At 38.6% G+C, this 15,625-nt stretch overlaps 1 protein-coding gene across 1 annotated transcript in view; it reads right to left on the reverse strand.

Moving 5' to 3' along the window:
* Positions 1–15,625, reverse strand: part of TBC1D22B (TBC1 domain family member 22B) — a 41,252-nt gene that overhangs the window by 5,404 nt on the left and 20,223 nt on the right. Inside the window, exon 9 of the mRNA XM_081949058.1 lies at positions 343–449. Coding sequence (XP_081805184.1) covers positions 343–449 — 107 coding nt within the window. The remainder of the gene's footprint in view (positions 1–342; positions 450–15,625) is intronic.

The raw sequence follows: 15,625 nt of genomic DNA on the forward strand, positions 1-15,625 counted from the left end.
TTCTCTAGAACTAACAAATCCAGAATGAATTAAACAAATATAGAATGAATTATAAAACAAATGACTGAATAGTAATATATTGTCATGGTTCAAATGGAACATTTGGGAGACATAGTATTTAGATAACCGAATAATTCTTTTTTAAAGGATGGAGTGCACTGGCTTTTGTACATTGCCTTCAGTGTAGAGGCCAAAGCAAGTAAAATTATGGAAGTGCAGACTCCACATTATCCATACTGGGTGATAATGAAGCAGCAGAAGTGGCTGGGAGTAGCACAGATTGAATTATCCAAGGAAGAGGTCTCCTGGAGACCTGCAAGTCAGTACAGACAAATGTCCTACCTGGATCCCATCCAGCAGTTTGCTCATACACCAAAAGCTGTCAGCTTCGATGCTTTGCAGCACATCTTGAGACAGATTTGTTACATCAAAGTTCTCCACATCCTCTTCTAAAAAAAGAAAGTGTACCATTATAGAATAATGTTAGGGATATACGCCCCTTGTCTGTCTCTACTATTTATTCTGTGTCTTAATAAAAATAGAAGTGATATCCTATCAGGTCTTCCTTTTGTTGGCGGAGTTCTGTTTATTTTTGTTGGCAGAATTGTAACTTCTACAATGTGAAAGTCCATAGAAATTTGGAGGGGGAATGCATGGGCACTTAGATCACTCAATGGCTAATCACATGCTGGATTTTGTTGGTTTGTAACTACATTTATGACCATTATAATGGCAGAAGAAATTCAAATCTCAGAAGCTGGAGAAGATGACTACTCTGAATTGCTGTTCTTCTGAATTTGACAACATGCGTGACTTAAGTCCCATGACTACCAGCAGCCGAAAAGGTTCTGCAAAATATGTATATGCATATGCACATGCACATACAAAAGACATGCAAAATTGAAAAATGATAAGACTTTATCTGTTCTTAGCAAAGTTGTGTGTTTGCATATTTGTACATATATGTATGTATATATGTATGGATGTATGGATGTATGCATGCATGCAAGCAGCAGATAAAATTACCAATGTTTAAAATTACATTAAGGCAAATATGATATAGTTGGTAAGGTAACATTCTTGAAAAAAAAAAATGTGTCCTGAATATATAGCAAGTTATATGCAATAATGCCACTTTTTGTAAATTTATTTGCTAAAAGAAATGGTTTTTTTGTATGATATTCTAGATCTATTTCATTTGATAATGAGGTCTGGATAGAAATAGATTCTCTGCAGGATGATGTTTATTAAGAGAGATAGAGACTGTTGAAGGGAGAGGTGGAAAAGATTGTGGTTGAATGAAACCGGGAGATTCTTAAAGAGAAGTTTAAAAAATAAAAGGTCATGTATGAGTCAGTGTATTAACATGATGGAAGCAGGGACATGGGGAGGAATAATGAATAGTGCTAGTATAAACTACTTCTGTGTCTTTTTCTTTTATCTTGTGTCTTTAATTTATTTGATTCAGACTTTCATACCTGTGTTCTGCTTATTCTGACAGGAAGTAGTATGAGTAAATGCAGGGCATATAATATACAAATGACTCAGTGGTGAGTTACGCCCGGTACGCCCTGGTATGGGTGTACCAATGCCTACTGGGAGCACCGGGTACTGTTCTGGTATGGTGCTCCGGAGGGCCCACTTGCCCGCCCTCCTTACTGGTATTTGACCTCTTTGGCGCTTCCGCGCACAGCACCTGCGTGATGCTCAGTCGAGGAGCTGGAGTGTCGCAGGAGATAAGGACGCATGCGCGCATGTGCAAGCGTTCATGTGGTGGACGCCGAGCCCCATTGCACTGGGATCCGGAACCCACCACTGAAATGAGTCTACAGTCACTCTTTGTCCAAATATATTAACGTCAGATAATATTAAGCTCAGACAATTGTCACTACAGACGAGGGGAAATGGCAAGATAGGATTAGCATGTTTAAGAAGAACGTCTTAATTTCTTTTATGGCAAACTGCTATTCACAAATCCATTCAAGTCAGAAAAATACTTACTATTCTTTGCTTCTCCTAATTACAGATGCCTTGATCACATCTATCTGAGTGTTTTACTAAGAGACACTGATTGGCAGCACTGAAACAGAGCTATAACGCAATGGAGAAGTCATTGAAACCTCCCACAATAGTAAGAGCTCTCTATCCAGTACAAGAGATTGACAGCTCTGAATTCTAAAGAATACTTGTTTTTAAAAGGCAGGCGCTAGTCTTTATGAAGTGACATCAGGATAGGACTACCAAAGTTGTTTTGGCCTCTAGTTCCTTACCTTGGAGATGGCTGTTCTTCAAATCCTATTAAGATTCTGCCATCCATCTCGAAAGTAAAAACATGACAGCAGGACTGTCATAGGTTCTTTCATAAAGTCAGATTCAAAGATTCCCCACCACCCCAGTATTCTTGGTGGCTTTCCAACCTTACAATTGCTGCAATTCAATCTGGAAAGTATTTTTTTTTCTTTTCTAAAATTAATTTCAGTGACTAATACAGAGTTGGACATGACACCAGCTTTGAGTCAATGCAATAGAAACTATAAATTTCAGGAACAAGAGGTACAGAATGCATGATATGAAGGATCAGCGATACAATCTTCCCCTCATTTTTTCACTTTGAAATAATTATGCAGGATCTTGAAATCAGCAGGATTTTGGATCAGGGGGGTCAGCAATTATTTGTGTGTGTCCCCCACTCCCCTTTCTGAGCTGCTTCTTATTCTAAACCAGTCTCACAACAAGCTACAGTCAGCCTTGTAAGGGGAAAAAAAAGCTGTGTGATAAACATCTATATTCCCGTATTGGCTCAGTATTACCCTTTCTGGTATGCAGGACATCTTTATAGTATTTGAAAATAGCCTTAGTAGGCAAACCTTTCTTTTTTACCCAAAACATTTTTCCCCACAATAACATGGCTTGTGAAATATAAATGTGGAGTTCTTAAGGTAAGCTGAGTAGCTAGTACTTTTGGATTTGTTATCCAGGCAGCTGACATATTGGACAAAATAAATCAATTGAAGGGTCAGGATTCACTTTTACCCTAGTCTCATAAATGTGGAATGCAACTCTGCTTGTTTCCCGGGGACTTTGACCATGAGCCAAAGATGTTCGCTCCAAAACTAATCTTAGTGACTCACGCAGATATAAAATTAAAATTATACTTAAATAATGAAGAAGCATCTTCAGGCACATGCTTGGTATTGTAAGATGCATATCTTGAAGTAAGTAGCCTTTCACTCAATAATTCATTTTCTTATGTTCTGAAGTTCCAAGCTTGCTATGTCATAACTTAAGCTACATAAATGCATGTACTATCTTTCACAATAGCGATAACACTTAGGCTTACACATTTCCTCATAGCATTCTTTGGGGGGGGGGGGGTTTACAATGTCAGTATATCACTCCCAACAATCTGGGTCCTCATATTTCCGACCTCGGGAGGATGGAAGGCTGATTCAACCGTGAGCCCATCAGGATCAAACTCCAGACTGTGAGCAGAGTTAGCCTGCAATACTGCATTTTAACCACTGTGCCACCACGGCTCTAGAATTTCTAGAGCTAATAGGTAGCTAATGCTATATACGTATCATCCCAAGTTAAGTTTGTCTGAATTACTTGATTTTGTTAAAGTGAATTTACCATCAAAATACTTTTTAAACAAATTCCAATAATTTAATTGGAATGGTGAAGGAAACGGGACTTCATTTGATATGCCCTTCATTCTATATAATTGAACCTAACACTCAATTTGCTGAAAAATAACAACCTCTATCTTTACTGCTTCTCAAGACTAACCATCAAGTTTAGAAGAAAATATATTACTGAACAGCAAGGAGGCACCAAGACTGTGGCAGCCCAGTAGTGAACAGCATATAAGTAGCATTAGTGTAATGGAAATGGCTGTAGGGGACACAGCGAGAGAAACAGAGATAAGAGATGCTTCTGGCAGTTCCCTGAATCTATGAAGCATATATTGTCACCAATGCTTATTGCTAATTTATGAAAAGACTTCACAGGCTCACAAAAGCTTAACAGCTTTTAAACAGCTTTTTTATCCATCAGGTCTGAAAATGACATCTAGCTCTAAGTAATTTGCATCTGCAGCAATTATAAACTGTCCCCCCACCACCACCTTTTTCACCAAACTTGAAAGGAGAACACCATTCAATGAGACCAGCCTAAGGCATCAGCAGAATCAAATGAAACAACCTCCTTAAGAGAGAAACTACACTTTCTACCCAGTTCTTCCAATGCTAGTTAATTCAGTTTCTAAAAGGAAAGTCCGCACAGAATCAGAGGGATTTCCACACACTCAAAAAAGCAAAGTCAATGGGCATATATTTGACTCAAGTGACCAAGGCTGAAATCATATCTGCCCACCAATCCGATCAACCAGTTTTCTTTTAATAGTACCACTCTCGGGGTTCCAAGTAATACATCCCAGTTCAATAAGAACTCCGAAGCAAGCAAGTTTCTCAAAGAACATTTTATTAGGACATATCAAACTGGCATATTCCTGGTGGAAAACCGGCTCTAAGTTGGTGATGTTTTTCCCCACAATTAAAAATAAAACTTTATCACTCCCCTTCCCCCCCAATCTCAATCATATAGTCCAATCAACATATAGCCCAGTTGCAAGATGACCTCAGTCTCCACCCTGCGGACACCTGCACAAACGTCCTTGATTCCCAGGGGAAATAATTTTATTTTGACTACAACACCCAGCTAATCTCTACAACCGCACTTCCTGGTCCCTTCGCTCCAGGCTGTGTCAGCCCTGAAGCAGTGAGAAAAAAACCCTCCCTAGAAACTACAAAAAGAAAAATGGCCACAGTTCAGCCAACTTCAGGGTTGACAACCATTTCAATAAAGCTATCTTTTGGGGAAGCATTCAAATTACAACATTAAACACATTTAATACTGTTTTTAATTGATTACCAGAAGCACTAGAACACTTTAAAAAGATTGCTCTTTGCTTTCAGTTCTATGGAATAAAATCCGCTCTGTCAAATACAGCACCCCTTGACAGGCAATAAATTGTTTTGAAAATTGTAATTTCAAAACTAAGTATTATAACCCTAGATTATATCTAGATCCTCGTGGAGGAGAAAAATATCACAATACCTAACTTCTTAAATTCCTTAACTCCTAAAAGTAATAGAAGCTAAAAGGTTGTTATCAGAAACGTCTCTGAAAGGCAACAGTAGCATAATGGGCTGTGGGGTGGATGGATGTGATTCTGAGATTTTATCTATTTTTTTTAAAAAATAGGATTGTTTTCTATCTAACAAATTCTATTAGGAATGGGATTGATTACAGTCAGAAACCTGGTGGAAAGCCTTTTCTCTGGTACCAGGATTATTCAGAACATGCATGAATCCATAAGGCCATTCTTAATGCCCTCTCATTAAGCATAAAAGTATTTGAGATTCATACTGCATTATTGTTTATATTGTGAGTTATTTCATTCTAGAAAGCAAATGGCCTAATTTAAGAGCATACAATCATAGAATACGATTTGCACAGGCAACTTTGAATAATATTTACATTTTTGCAAGCTTCAATGTATAAAGATTTTCAAAAGAAGCAGAATATACGATTTTATGTACTTTGATTCCAGATACAAGATGATTTGGATCATCAGATATATATATATTTTGGCCACTTCTTCGTACTTTTTACTTCCTTAGAAACAAGAATTTGGGGTCAGGTTTCTGAAGAGGAATGGCAAACTGCGGCTCTGTGAATTAGCGGGAGGCATTCTGTCTGAAAAGGCAACTGGATGCTGGATCCAGACTGCTGAAAATTCTTCTCTCTAGATCAAGGAGACATCTTCATATCCTGACCATTTTGCGACAGTAATTTCTACTGCCTACATCTATCTTCCAGGATGTTCTCCTTCTGACTTCCAGCCTTTAATTCCAGTGTCACAGAGAAATAGGGATCTCACAATCTCTGCAGCTTTTCTATTGATTTAGAGGTTAAAAGACAACAAGCAGAAGATTATCAATACTGCAGCCTCCTGGCTATGCAGCTTCTTAATTTTTTTCTCTTCCCATTTTTTTAAAATTAAGGAAGAACCCAAAAGAGCTGTTTTTTATATGGGTTTATTTTTAAATATTTGCCATATTAAAAATTAAAATGGATGCATTCATTGTCGCTGTAGCATCTCATGATTGTTTGATAGGATTTTAATTAATTTATTTTTTTCAACATGGATTGGCAAATAATTTTGATCCCTGAAAGGGTCTTGAGATATTCCCAGGGGTTCTAAGACCACACTTTAAGAAACACTGGTCTAGAAGAATATGATTAAATGTTTCGGCCCTGTTGCCTCCTCTTGGGAGCCATACCAATCTCATCAGAGATAAAAAAAATTAAATTTCATTGAAAAGGATAAAAAGACAAATACTAACTTTAAGTATTACATTGTACAACATTAAAAAAAAAAAAGAATAGACTTCCAGAATTGTCCAGATACAATAAAAAGCCATTTAAACGAAATGTAAGATAGCATTGGTCTGCAAAAATAGAGTGATTTTAGCAAATTCCTTATAAAAAAAGCCATAAAATATTTTCATATGATTTTACAAATTACAACAATAGTCTAAGGCAGGGCTGTCAAACTCCCAGTCCGTGGGCCGGATACATCATGCGCTGCCCATGCCAGGTTTAGTGAAGGGGGAAAATGTCCTGCTACGTCATGTGACGTTACCATGACGCCGTGGGTTTGACACCTCTGGTCAAAGGAGAATATTATTTTTGTTCATGAACAGGCTAAGGTATGAATAAAAAGGCTTGATAAAACATACAATTCCTGCTCTTGAACAGAGAAATAAAAGATAATTCAATTGGACTTAGCAGCACAGTAGGGGGAAAAAATCTAACCGAAATTCTTGACTGCATTGGCCGTCTGTTTCTATTTTACTAGCAAATTTTCAAAGTAAACGTTCTACTATTCCCCCAGATTTTTAGGGCATATCTGCTGCATTTGTTTCACTCATAGATTTCCCTGTGAGATCCATTTTCTAGTTCTGGTTTTCAATTTTAAAAAGAACCCAAAAGCTTTTCTCTCCAGTCAAGGGAGGGGCTGAGGCAATCTGAATGTATATGACCAAGAGCCATGCTTCATTTGTGAAGGTGGATTCTCTCAGTGCCTATCTGGCATGTAAAGTGGCCAGCTGTGAATATCAGAGTAGGCAGTTTGTATGTTAACAATGTATTCTTAAATGTAAGCAATGGCTGAAGCAGTTCTTGGATTGATAAATGTTTCCCAACAATTAATGGAGTGTATATGTCTGAAAATTCCTCTGGGTTATAATAGATTGAAATTCAGATTGGGAAGGGTAATGATTTTATTGCCAAGGCTTATTGCCAAGGTTGCATTTTAACTTCTTTAGTATCTAAAGGTCATAAGCACCTTCCGTCAGTGACATCATCAGAATAGGCTAGTTCAAAACCTTGAGATAGTTTTGGGGCTGGAGATTTCTGAAACGTATCTTGCTTCTGTAAATCAATCCTTTTCCAGATGTTTATCGTAATTAATGATCCGAGAGCTATATGCCCTCTGCAGACAATAGATAATTGGTCTTTACATTTATTCTGATATCTAAACTTTTCTTTCCTTCCTTGAACAGTCTGATAATTTTTGTTTTATCTTTCCCCAGATATTTTTTTTTAAAAAAAAAGTCATGCCACCATATCATTTTTCCAGATCCTAATCATAAACTTTTACCTAGTTTTGATCCTTGGAATTGTGGTAAAATGGCTCTGGAATCCTTCGTTTTTCATTTAAATACTTAGCAAATCTTAAAATATGAATAGTTGCCTAAGGCTAATATTATGAAGAAAAAAACCATTTTTTCCCATGGATGCTTAATTCAGGTGCAGGCATGACAACATTCTTCTTCCAATACTTAACCTGAATGCTCCTGAGCCTTTTAACATTTTTTAAAAGAACTGTAATATTTTTAAAAGTATTAACACGCCCAGTCTTCTCAGTTTAAGGCAGTTTTTCCTGTTTTTTCTCAGGTCTGAATAAAATTTATCCATTTTAAAATCTCATTTCCCCTACCCTCCGCACCAACATTTCCCCACCTGGCTGCAGAAGAAATGGACAGACAATGATTGTTTTCAAATTAACTCCTTTCTAGCCCAGTCACCTCAGTTTCATCACTGCCCTTAATTAAGTGACTGCAATTATATACTTTGTTAGTGTCATAATAACAAAAATAATAATAATACATTTCTCGGCAACTGGTGTGCATACGCTGTGGGGAATCGCAAACTATCTTCTTATCTCATTTGGCTATTCTGATAGTTAACTAAGCAATTACTAAGGGATTATAGAGAGGGGAGTTGGCATCCTTGTTAAATCTTTTCCCCAACTCAATAATCCTTCTCATCTGGTAAACCAGTAGGGAACATCATCTAGAGATTCAGCCTCAGTAAACCACTCTAAATTATCCATTACATTTAACAGATGTCAGGTCCCCCATGTCTCCTGGTGGTATAAACCCAGAGCAGTTGGATGCTCAGATGATTTGGTTGGCTTAGCATGAGAACCAGAAAATTCTTGAACAATAACTTTTTATATCCAGGTACCAAAAAAAATGAAAGGGGAGGAAAAAGCACTTGATCCCAAAACGTGCTGCTACTTATATATAGATCTTCCTCAATGGTGGGTTCCGGATTCCGTTCCAACTGGTACAGTTGACCGGAGTCAAATGATGCTTCTACAAACCTCCGTGACGCTCCAGCTGCTCCGCACAGCATTGGGCAGGTGCTGTACGCGCCATGCGTGTAAGTGCCAACAGCATAAAGCACCGGTAAGGAGTGTGAGGCGGGCAGGCAGGCCCTCCGGAGCACCGTACCGGAACAGTATCTGGTGCTCCGGGCAGGATCCGGTACGCCCGTACTGGGGTGTACCACCTGCAACCCACCACTGGTCTTCCTACATTATGCTATACTATTATTTGTTTAATCATTATTTATTAAATAAAGAAAAAGTATATTGATTTGCACAACATGTTAAAAAAGCAATTTAAAAACTTGCAGTAGTTGGATTCACATAACTTGCCACATCACTGATTGAACTGATATATGAACTCAGCCACAAACTGAGGTTGCATTTGCACCATATGTAAATCAAACCAAAGTAATCTGTTTCATCAAATAAAAGATCACTGCATTTTCCAAATGCCAGCTGGTCTGATATGTCACTACTCCTACCATTTCCAAAATGAAGGCAATGGCTTTACCCATAAATTTACGGACAACTGTTGCTTAGTTTGAACATTTAAAAATTGATTTATTCAACTATGATATGTACAAGCCTTTTGGTTACTCATCTTGCTATCTTTAGCTGCAATTAATGTAAGGCATCAGTAAGTTTTTAATTTTTGCCCAAGCAAGGAAACCATGTTATTTGCCTGAAAATAAGCAACGTTATATATGATGAATGGAAATTTAAAACCTTGGCTTGATCCAAAATAAATATCCAGAGTTTCCTAGTTCAGACAAAACAGGATACATTGAAATTCTGGACTTGTCTGCCATGTATTATACACATAGGAAAAGAAACAAAGGAACAAACAAATTAATCAGTGGAACAACTTGCCTCCAGAAGTTTTGAATGCTCCAACAATGGATGTTTTAAAGAAGAGACTGGACAACCACTTGACTGAAATCAAATAGGGCAGGGGTGTCAAACTCTATTTCATTGAGGGCTGCATCAGGGTTGTGTTTGACCTCAGCAGGCCGGGATGGGCATGGCCAACTCAACATCACTCATGTTGGGGATTCTTGTGGTGGTTCGAGTGCTCTGCCAGAGAAAACGGGCTCCTGAGCTTTGTTTTCGGCTGCAACAGCCTCCTGCAATCCTCTGCCAGTGAAAACGGAGCTTGGGTGGCCCTCCCAAGCTCTGTTTTCGCTGTCAGAGGCACCGCGGGGCACTCCTTTGCAGTTTCCAGGGTGGCCCCGCGGGCCATTTCTAAGCGCCCCGCAGGCCATACGAAGCCCCCAGGCCTTGAATTTGACACCCCTGGTATAGGATTTTCTGCCTGAGCAGGGGTTTGCACTAGAAGACCTCCCGGGTCCCTTCCAACTCTGTTATTCTATATTCTAAAGCTGACTGCTGCATTTAGACAATCAAATTCTGTGAAAGGATTTTCACAGGTGAAAGTAACCATATTCAAACCCAGAATCACATTTTTTTTAAAAAAAAAACTCCTCAGTCATTAGTTTTATATTGGCTTTGTGCACATTCCTGTACAAATATTTCTTCCTTTCGATGATTTGGTAAGTTTAGTAACTCTAATTACAATTATCATCAAAATATGGTTTGATATCTGGGGATTCCTTCACAAATCACTGTTTCCAAGTGGAGCATGTTTGGACTTCTTTTGCTAGATCAAGACAGTAAGACCGTGGGTGTGTGCGTGGGTGTGAACTTAAAGGTAGAGCACACTATCCAGAACATGTTACTTTTTAAAAATTCATATTTTTAAATATACAGTTTTAAGAATGGATGCTAGAATTTGTTTGCTTTCCAATTCCCTCTCATTTCTTTTTTCAGTTTATCAAATCCTTTAGATTATAAATACCTTCTGTTTTGATATCCATATATATTTGAAGCATTTACCAGTAGGTATTTTACATGTGATGGTTCCATGACAAACATGGTTTGGGGAAATAATATGAATACAGTCATAATGGTTGTGTATGAAAGACAGACAAATGCGACAAACAATAAATATACGTTCCCTCCCAATCAGGGTACTTCTCCCTCTCTCAAAGGAGAAGCAATGAGTATACAAGCAACCCTGAAAACTAGAGGTAGGTGTTTCTGGCAAAAGAAGAAGAGAGCTTCGGAAAATCCTCTCGAGTATATTGCTCAACACAAACATCTGTTCTGCAAGAGCCTTAGACAGAACCCGCATAAAAAAACCTGGATATCCAACATATGGCTCTGACAAGAACTGAAAAGCAGCCAACAGTTTTGCAGCAGCCACTTGAAGCTGGCGTGAAGAAGAGTCTAATGTGGCTATGATTGACACTGCAGCACAAGGCACCACCGAGCTAGATTAGGAGAAGATTAGTACGCACAACACTGGCTCGCTATGCATGTGGCTGCTGGGAACAGCAAAGATCTCCAGACAGCATTCAACCAAGAAGCTCGGAGATTGCTAGCCAGCAAATGGAGTTAATTTACAGCAGGACTAGAGGCCAGCTCATCTTTCTGCCAGCAGACACTGTCTAAAATATGTAGGATTTTGTCAAAAAAAGAGATGTACTTTTCCCCACCTTACTGGGAAACCATCCATTTATACGATGACAGCATGAAAAAAAAGCTACGGCTGTTTTGAAGGAATGGACTTTTGGGAGCTTCCTTATCTTTTATTTCAGCACAGAAGTGAGGAAATAAAACGGGAACGATCATATTGAAACTGAGGCAATCACAGAGGAAGACAAATCACCTTCTAAGTATGGATATTTATTGTGTATGCCAGCAGCAGAGAGTGTCGTCTTGACAATGTGATTACTACAAGCTGCCCGCAGTGAAGACACCAAAGGTCCCTGCCTTTACTATTCGTTTAAAATTTAATTTTTGTTTACATTTGGAGGCTGAATGCAGTGAAAAATGAAACGTTGAGTTTCATCCCACTAGTTTTACTTCTATATGTGGGCTCAAAGCATCCACCTTGTGGTGCAACCTGATTACCCAGAAAATTGTTTAAAGAAGAGGGGGTTCTTCATATCCATTATAATCTATCATTTTAGGTGATGCAAGGATGTAACAATCGGTCAGCGGAGACTGATAGGATAATGGGGATCCAGGCTAGAGTGGAGAAGGTAGAAGAAATATGTATCTGATCACTCATTCCGTATGTACATGAAGTAGGGCGCTGAGCTTTATATTTAACTGGGTCAATGTCAGAGCAATATGTTTTATGAATTTGCTAATCCAGTCCAAATCCCAGCCAGTAACTCCTTCTGAAAAAGATTGGAGATAGCAATAGCACTTAGACTTATATTTCCCTTCACACTGCTTGACAGCCTTCTCTAAGCAGTTTACAAGGTCAGCATATTGCCCCCAACAAACTGGGTCCTCATTTTACCAACCTCAGAAGGATGGAATGCAGAGTCAACCTTGAGCCAGTGAGAATTGAATTGCCGAAATGCTGGCAGCTGGCAGAAGTAGCCTGCAGTACTGCATTCTAACCACTGCACCACCACGATTAGTGTAGATTGTAGAGGGGCTTGAAAAAACCCTAACCACACTAAATACAGAAGTCTACTGTTTGTCCAAGCAACAAGGAAACAGTTATTGACCACAATGAAACCTCACCCGCATTCTCCTGGCAAAAAGGGAATACCAGCCAGGACTGAAGAAAATGATAATAGGTATTCCCCCAAACAGCAGGCTTTGAGCTGGGGAGGGTGACTCTGCTGCCAGATAAAAAATAAAGAATATGGCTTGATTAGCAGTTGTCTGTACTCAGAGTATTGTCTGGACATCATAAATGGATCGGGATTGAAGGAATGAACAAACTCTGATAATAATTTGTGTGGGTATGTGGATGCACCTGTGAATAGATGTTTGTGATTTCAAAGGAATCTTTTTAAAAAATGAAACTCAAGATTCCAACTTGCCTCACAGTTTATAATGTGACTTGCTTTTTAACAGGTCAAGTTTTTCTACTGTAGAATGGGATGGCTTAGGCCTGGTTGTTGCTCACTAGGACAGCAATTCTGTGAAATAACATCATTCTCCCCTTGTTGTGATTTAGTATGGCATCTATGACAGAAAATCCCAAACAAGGCCATTAGTTCTAAAAGGAGAACTCTCCACAGGATTGTAGAGACAGATCCTGGTGCTTGACCTTGCAAACATAAATCAGCTTAATCTTCTGAAAGGAACAAGAACAGAAATATTGAATAACAGGCAATTTCCAAATCTACATGTTCCCCAGCAACTGAATTGATGTAAGATTTAGAAACTATATTTACTGTCTCCCATATTTTCAATCAGTAAAACACTACAATGGAATGGAGAGGAACTGGAGGTGATTATAGTCCACTGTGAAGCTCTGTTTCAAGGCTGATACATATTCTTGGAGGGACTCCTACATTAATAGTTGTAAAGTATTTTCAAGAAGTTGTGAAATATTAAGGGGCGCAGTGGCTGAGCGATTAAGATGCTGAGCATGTTGACTGAAGTTGAGCAGTTTGAGTCCCAAGTACTGCATGATTGGGTGAGCTCCCAGTCTTGCCCCAACCCAGCCTCAAGAAAGTTTTTATGGGATGATCAGACTCTTTGATTTTCCTTATCAAAATTATGACTTTTATTTGAAGACTGAGGTTTTGATGCTCTTTATTTTCAAGTATACCACTGTGTATGTATTTTGACCTTATTGCTTCCTCTAATGGAAGGATGAAAAAAAAAACTCATTATGAACACAATTGTAAAGCTATTATCTTGCGCCTTTAATCTCTTGGAAGTCCTAACTTTGTTTTTACTTACAATTCAGTTGATATCCCAGACTGCAGGTACAGCAACAGACAAACAGTGCCTGAAGGCCTCTATACTCTCTCATCTCATGAAAGCGGGCAACAGTGAGCAGATTCTCAATGAATTACTGAAAGCTATACAGCAAATAAGATGCTTTGAATTTTATTTTTATTCACAACTAAAGGGTTGTATGAAGATTTGGCAAACTTGTGGATAATTTGGAATATCCTCATTTAATAAGTTATTATGGTTGGATTTTAAAAAATACTATTCATCCAAATATTAATAGATTAACAGATTTGGAAGAGACCCTATAGGTCATCTAGTCCACTCCCCCCCCTGCTCAAGCAGGAGACCCTATACCATTTCTGACAAATGGCAGTCCAATCTCTTCTTGAAAGTCTCAAGTGATGAAGCCCCCACAACTTCCAAAGGCAAGCTATTCCATTGGTTGATTGTTCTCACTGTCAAAAAGTTCCTCCTTATTTCTAGGTCGGTTCTCTCCTTGGTCAATTTCCATCCATTATTCTTTGTCTGGTGTTCAGGTGCTTTGGAAAATAGCTTGACCCCCTTCTTCTCTGTGGCAGCGCCTCAAATATTGGAACACTGCTATCATGTCTCCCCTGGTCCTTCTCTTCACTAGACTAGCCATGCCCAGTTCCTGTAACCGTTCTTCATAATAAGTATAATAGGGGCTGGCTTTCCAATTCTCTATGCTGGAAGTACAATATATAACTAACTATCCTTTTGACAAACCAAGCATTCTGCTGCCCACCTGGATCCCTATCCGAGTTTCTCAATCTAGAGCTGGCATTGAAGTTCCTCCACTTGATGGGAAATTCAATCTCACGGCCTGGAAGCTGGGTCAGGGAAAGCCACGGGGTGTATATACTCCATGACAACCATGGGTTTGTTCCAATAATCTCAAAACACATTAGTGGACGTATGTCAGACTTTCCTTTTGCTTCAGGGCAGTTTTGTTGTGATCTGAATCTAGTGAGCATTATATCTAGCCTGCTGTTGTTAGATCACCTTCTAGTTCTAATTAAAATTGATGTTCAAAAAGGAACTTAACTGAGCATGGGGACAAGCAAAACTTCAAGACATCATGAAAAAGGGGAAACCTCTACTTTTTTACTTTCCCATCATGAAAAAGGGGAAATCTTTACTTTCCCTACTTTATTGCATTGATGAAATGTCAGGAGCAGCATACAGATGTAATTATTATTGTTAATAACATTCCCTTTTTTTCTTATGGATTTTTTTGTTTGAGTTTTTCTTACACTTCGGTTAGATCTGGTTTAGTTAGCTGTTATTTGGTTCCTGTTTTCTTTTTATATACTATGCCATTGTTTTTTTAAACTTTTTTAAAGGAATAATGTGGTTGTTTGGGCTTTGGCTAACACAACACAGTTGCTATAGATATAATACTCTTATCACCTAGTCAATATAATTAATTCAAATCATATGAAATTTCACATGAAGGTAACATGGTTACTATCAACTAGATTGCTCCAGCTTTTAATTAATACAACTTTTAAAAAAATCTTTACCAAATGATATCAAATTCTGCCTTGTTTTTGCCTTGAAAAGTTTGGTTGAAGTTGAATAAAGCTGGTGATTGGATGTATTAGGAATGGTAACACATGTGGGAGAATAAATGGAATGCTTACCAAATGTTCATTTTGTCAACCATAAAATCTCTTCCAAATGAGCATTCAACAATTGTGCCGCTTTGATAAGCACCTTTGGGACACTAAAACCTTACTATAGTTGCAGCTATTATAACCCCCATAAGCCATTCTGCCAGGCAGCAGTGGCTGAAACAAGCAACGCTCAGCAATCTTCAATGGCATCCGCTGATCTGTTAAGAGCAGCAGATACACCATATATGGATCTGACACTGGCACAGATCCCAAAATGCCCACGGGCTCTGCAACTTCGTAAAGGCAGTTCTCTTTGTGCAGCAGGATAACAGTGAACAATTTGAAAAAAAGGCAACAACATACAAGGAGAGGAGAAATTTGGTCCTGTTCACTAGCCAGATATCTGACCGGTGATTCAGCAAAAAGCAATTTTGGCCTGATGAGAGCCACCATGCTCACTTATTAATTTTCA

This window comes from Natrix helvetica, assembly GCF_964273705.1.
Source record: "Natrix helvetica genome assembly, chromosome: 3".
Classification (NCBI taxonomy): domain Eukaryota; kingdom Metazoa; phylum Chordata; class Lepidosauria; order Squamata; family Natricidae; genus Natrix; species Natrix helvetica.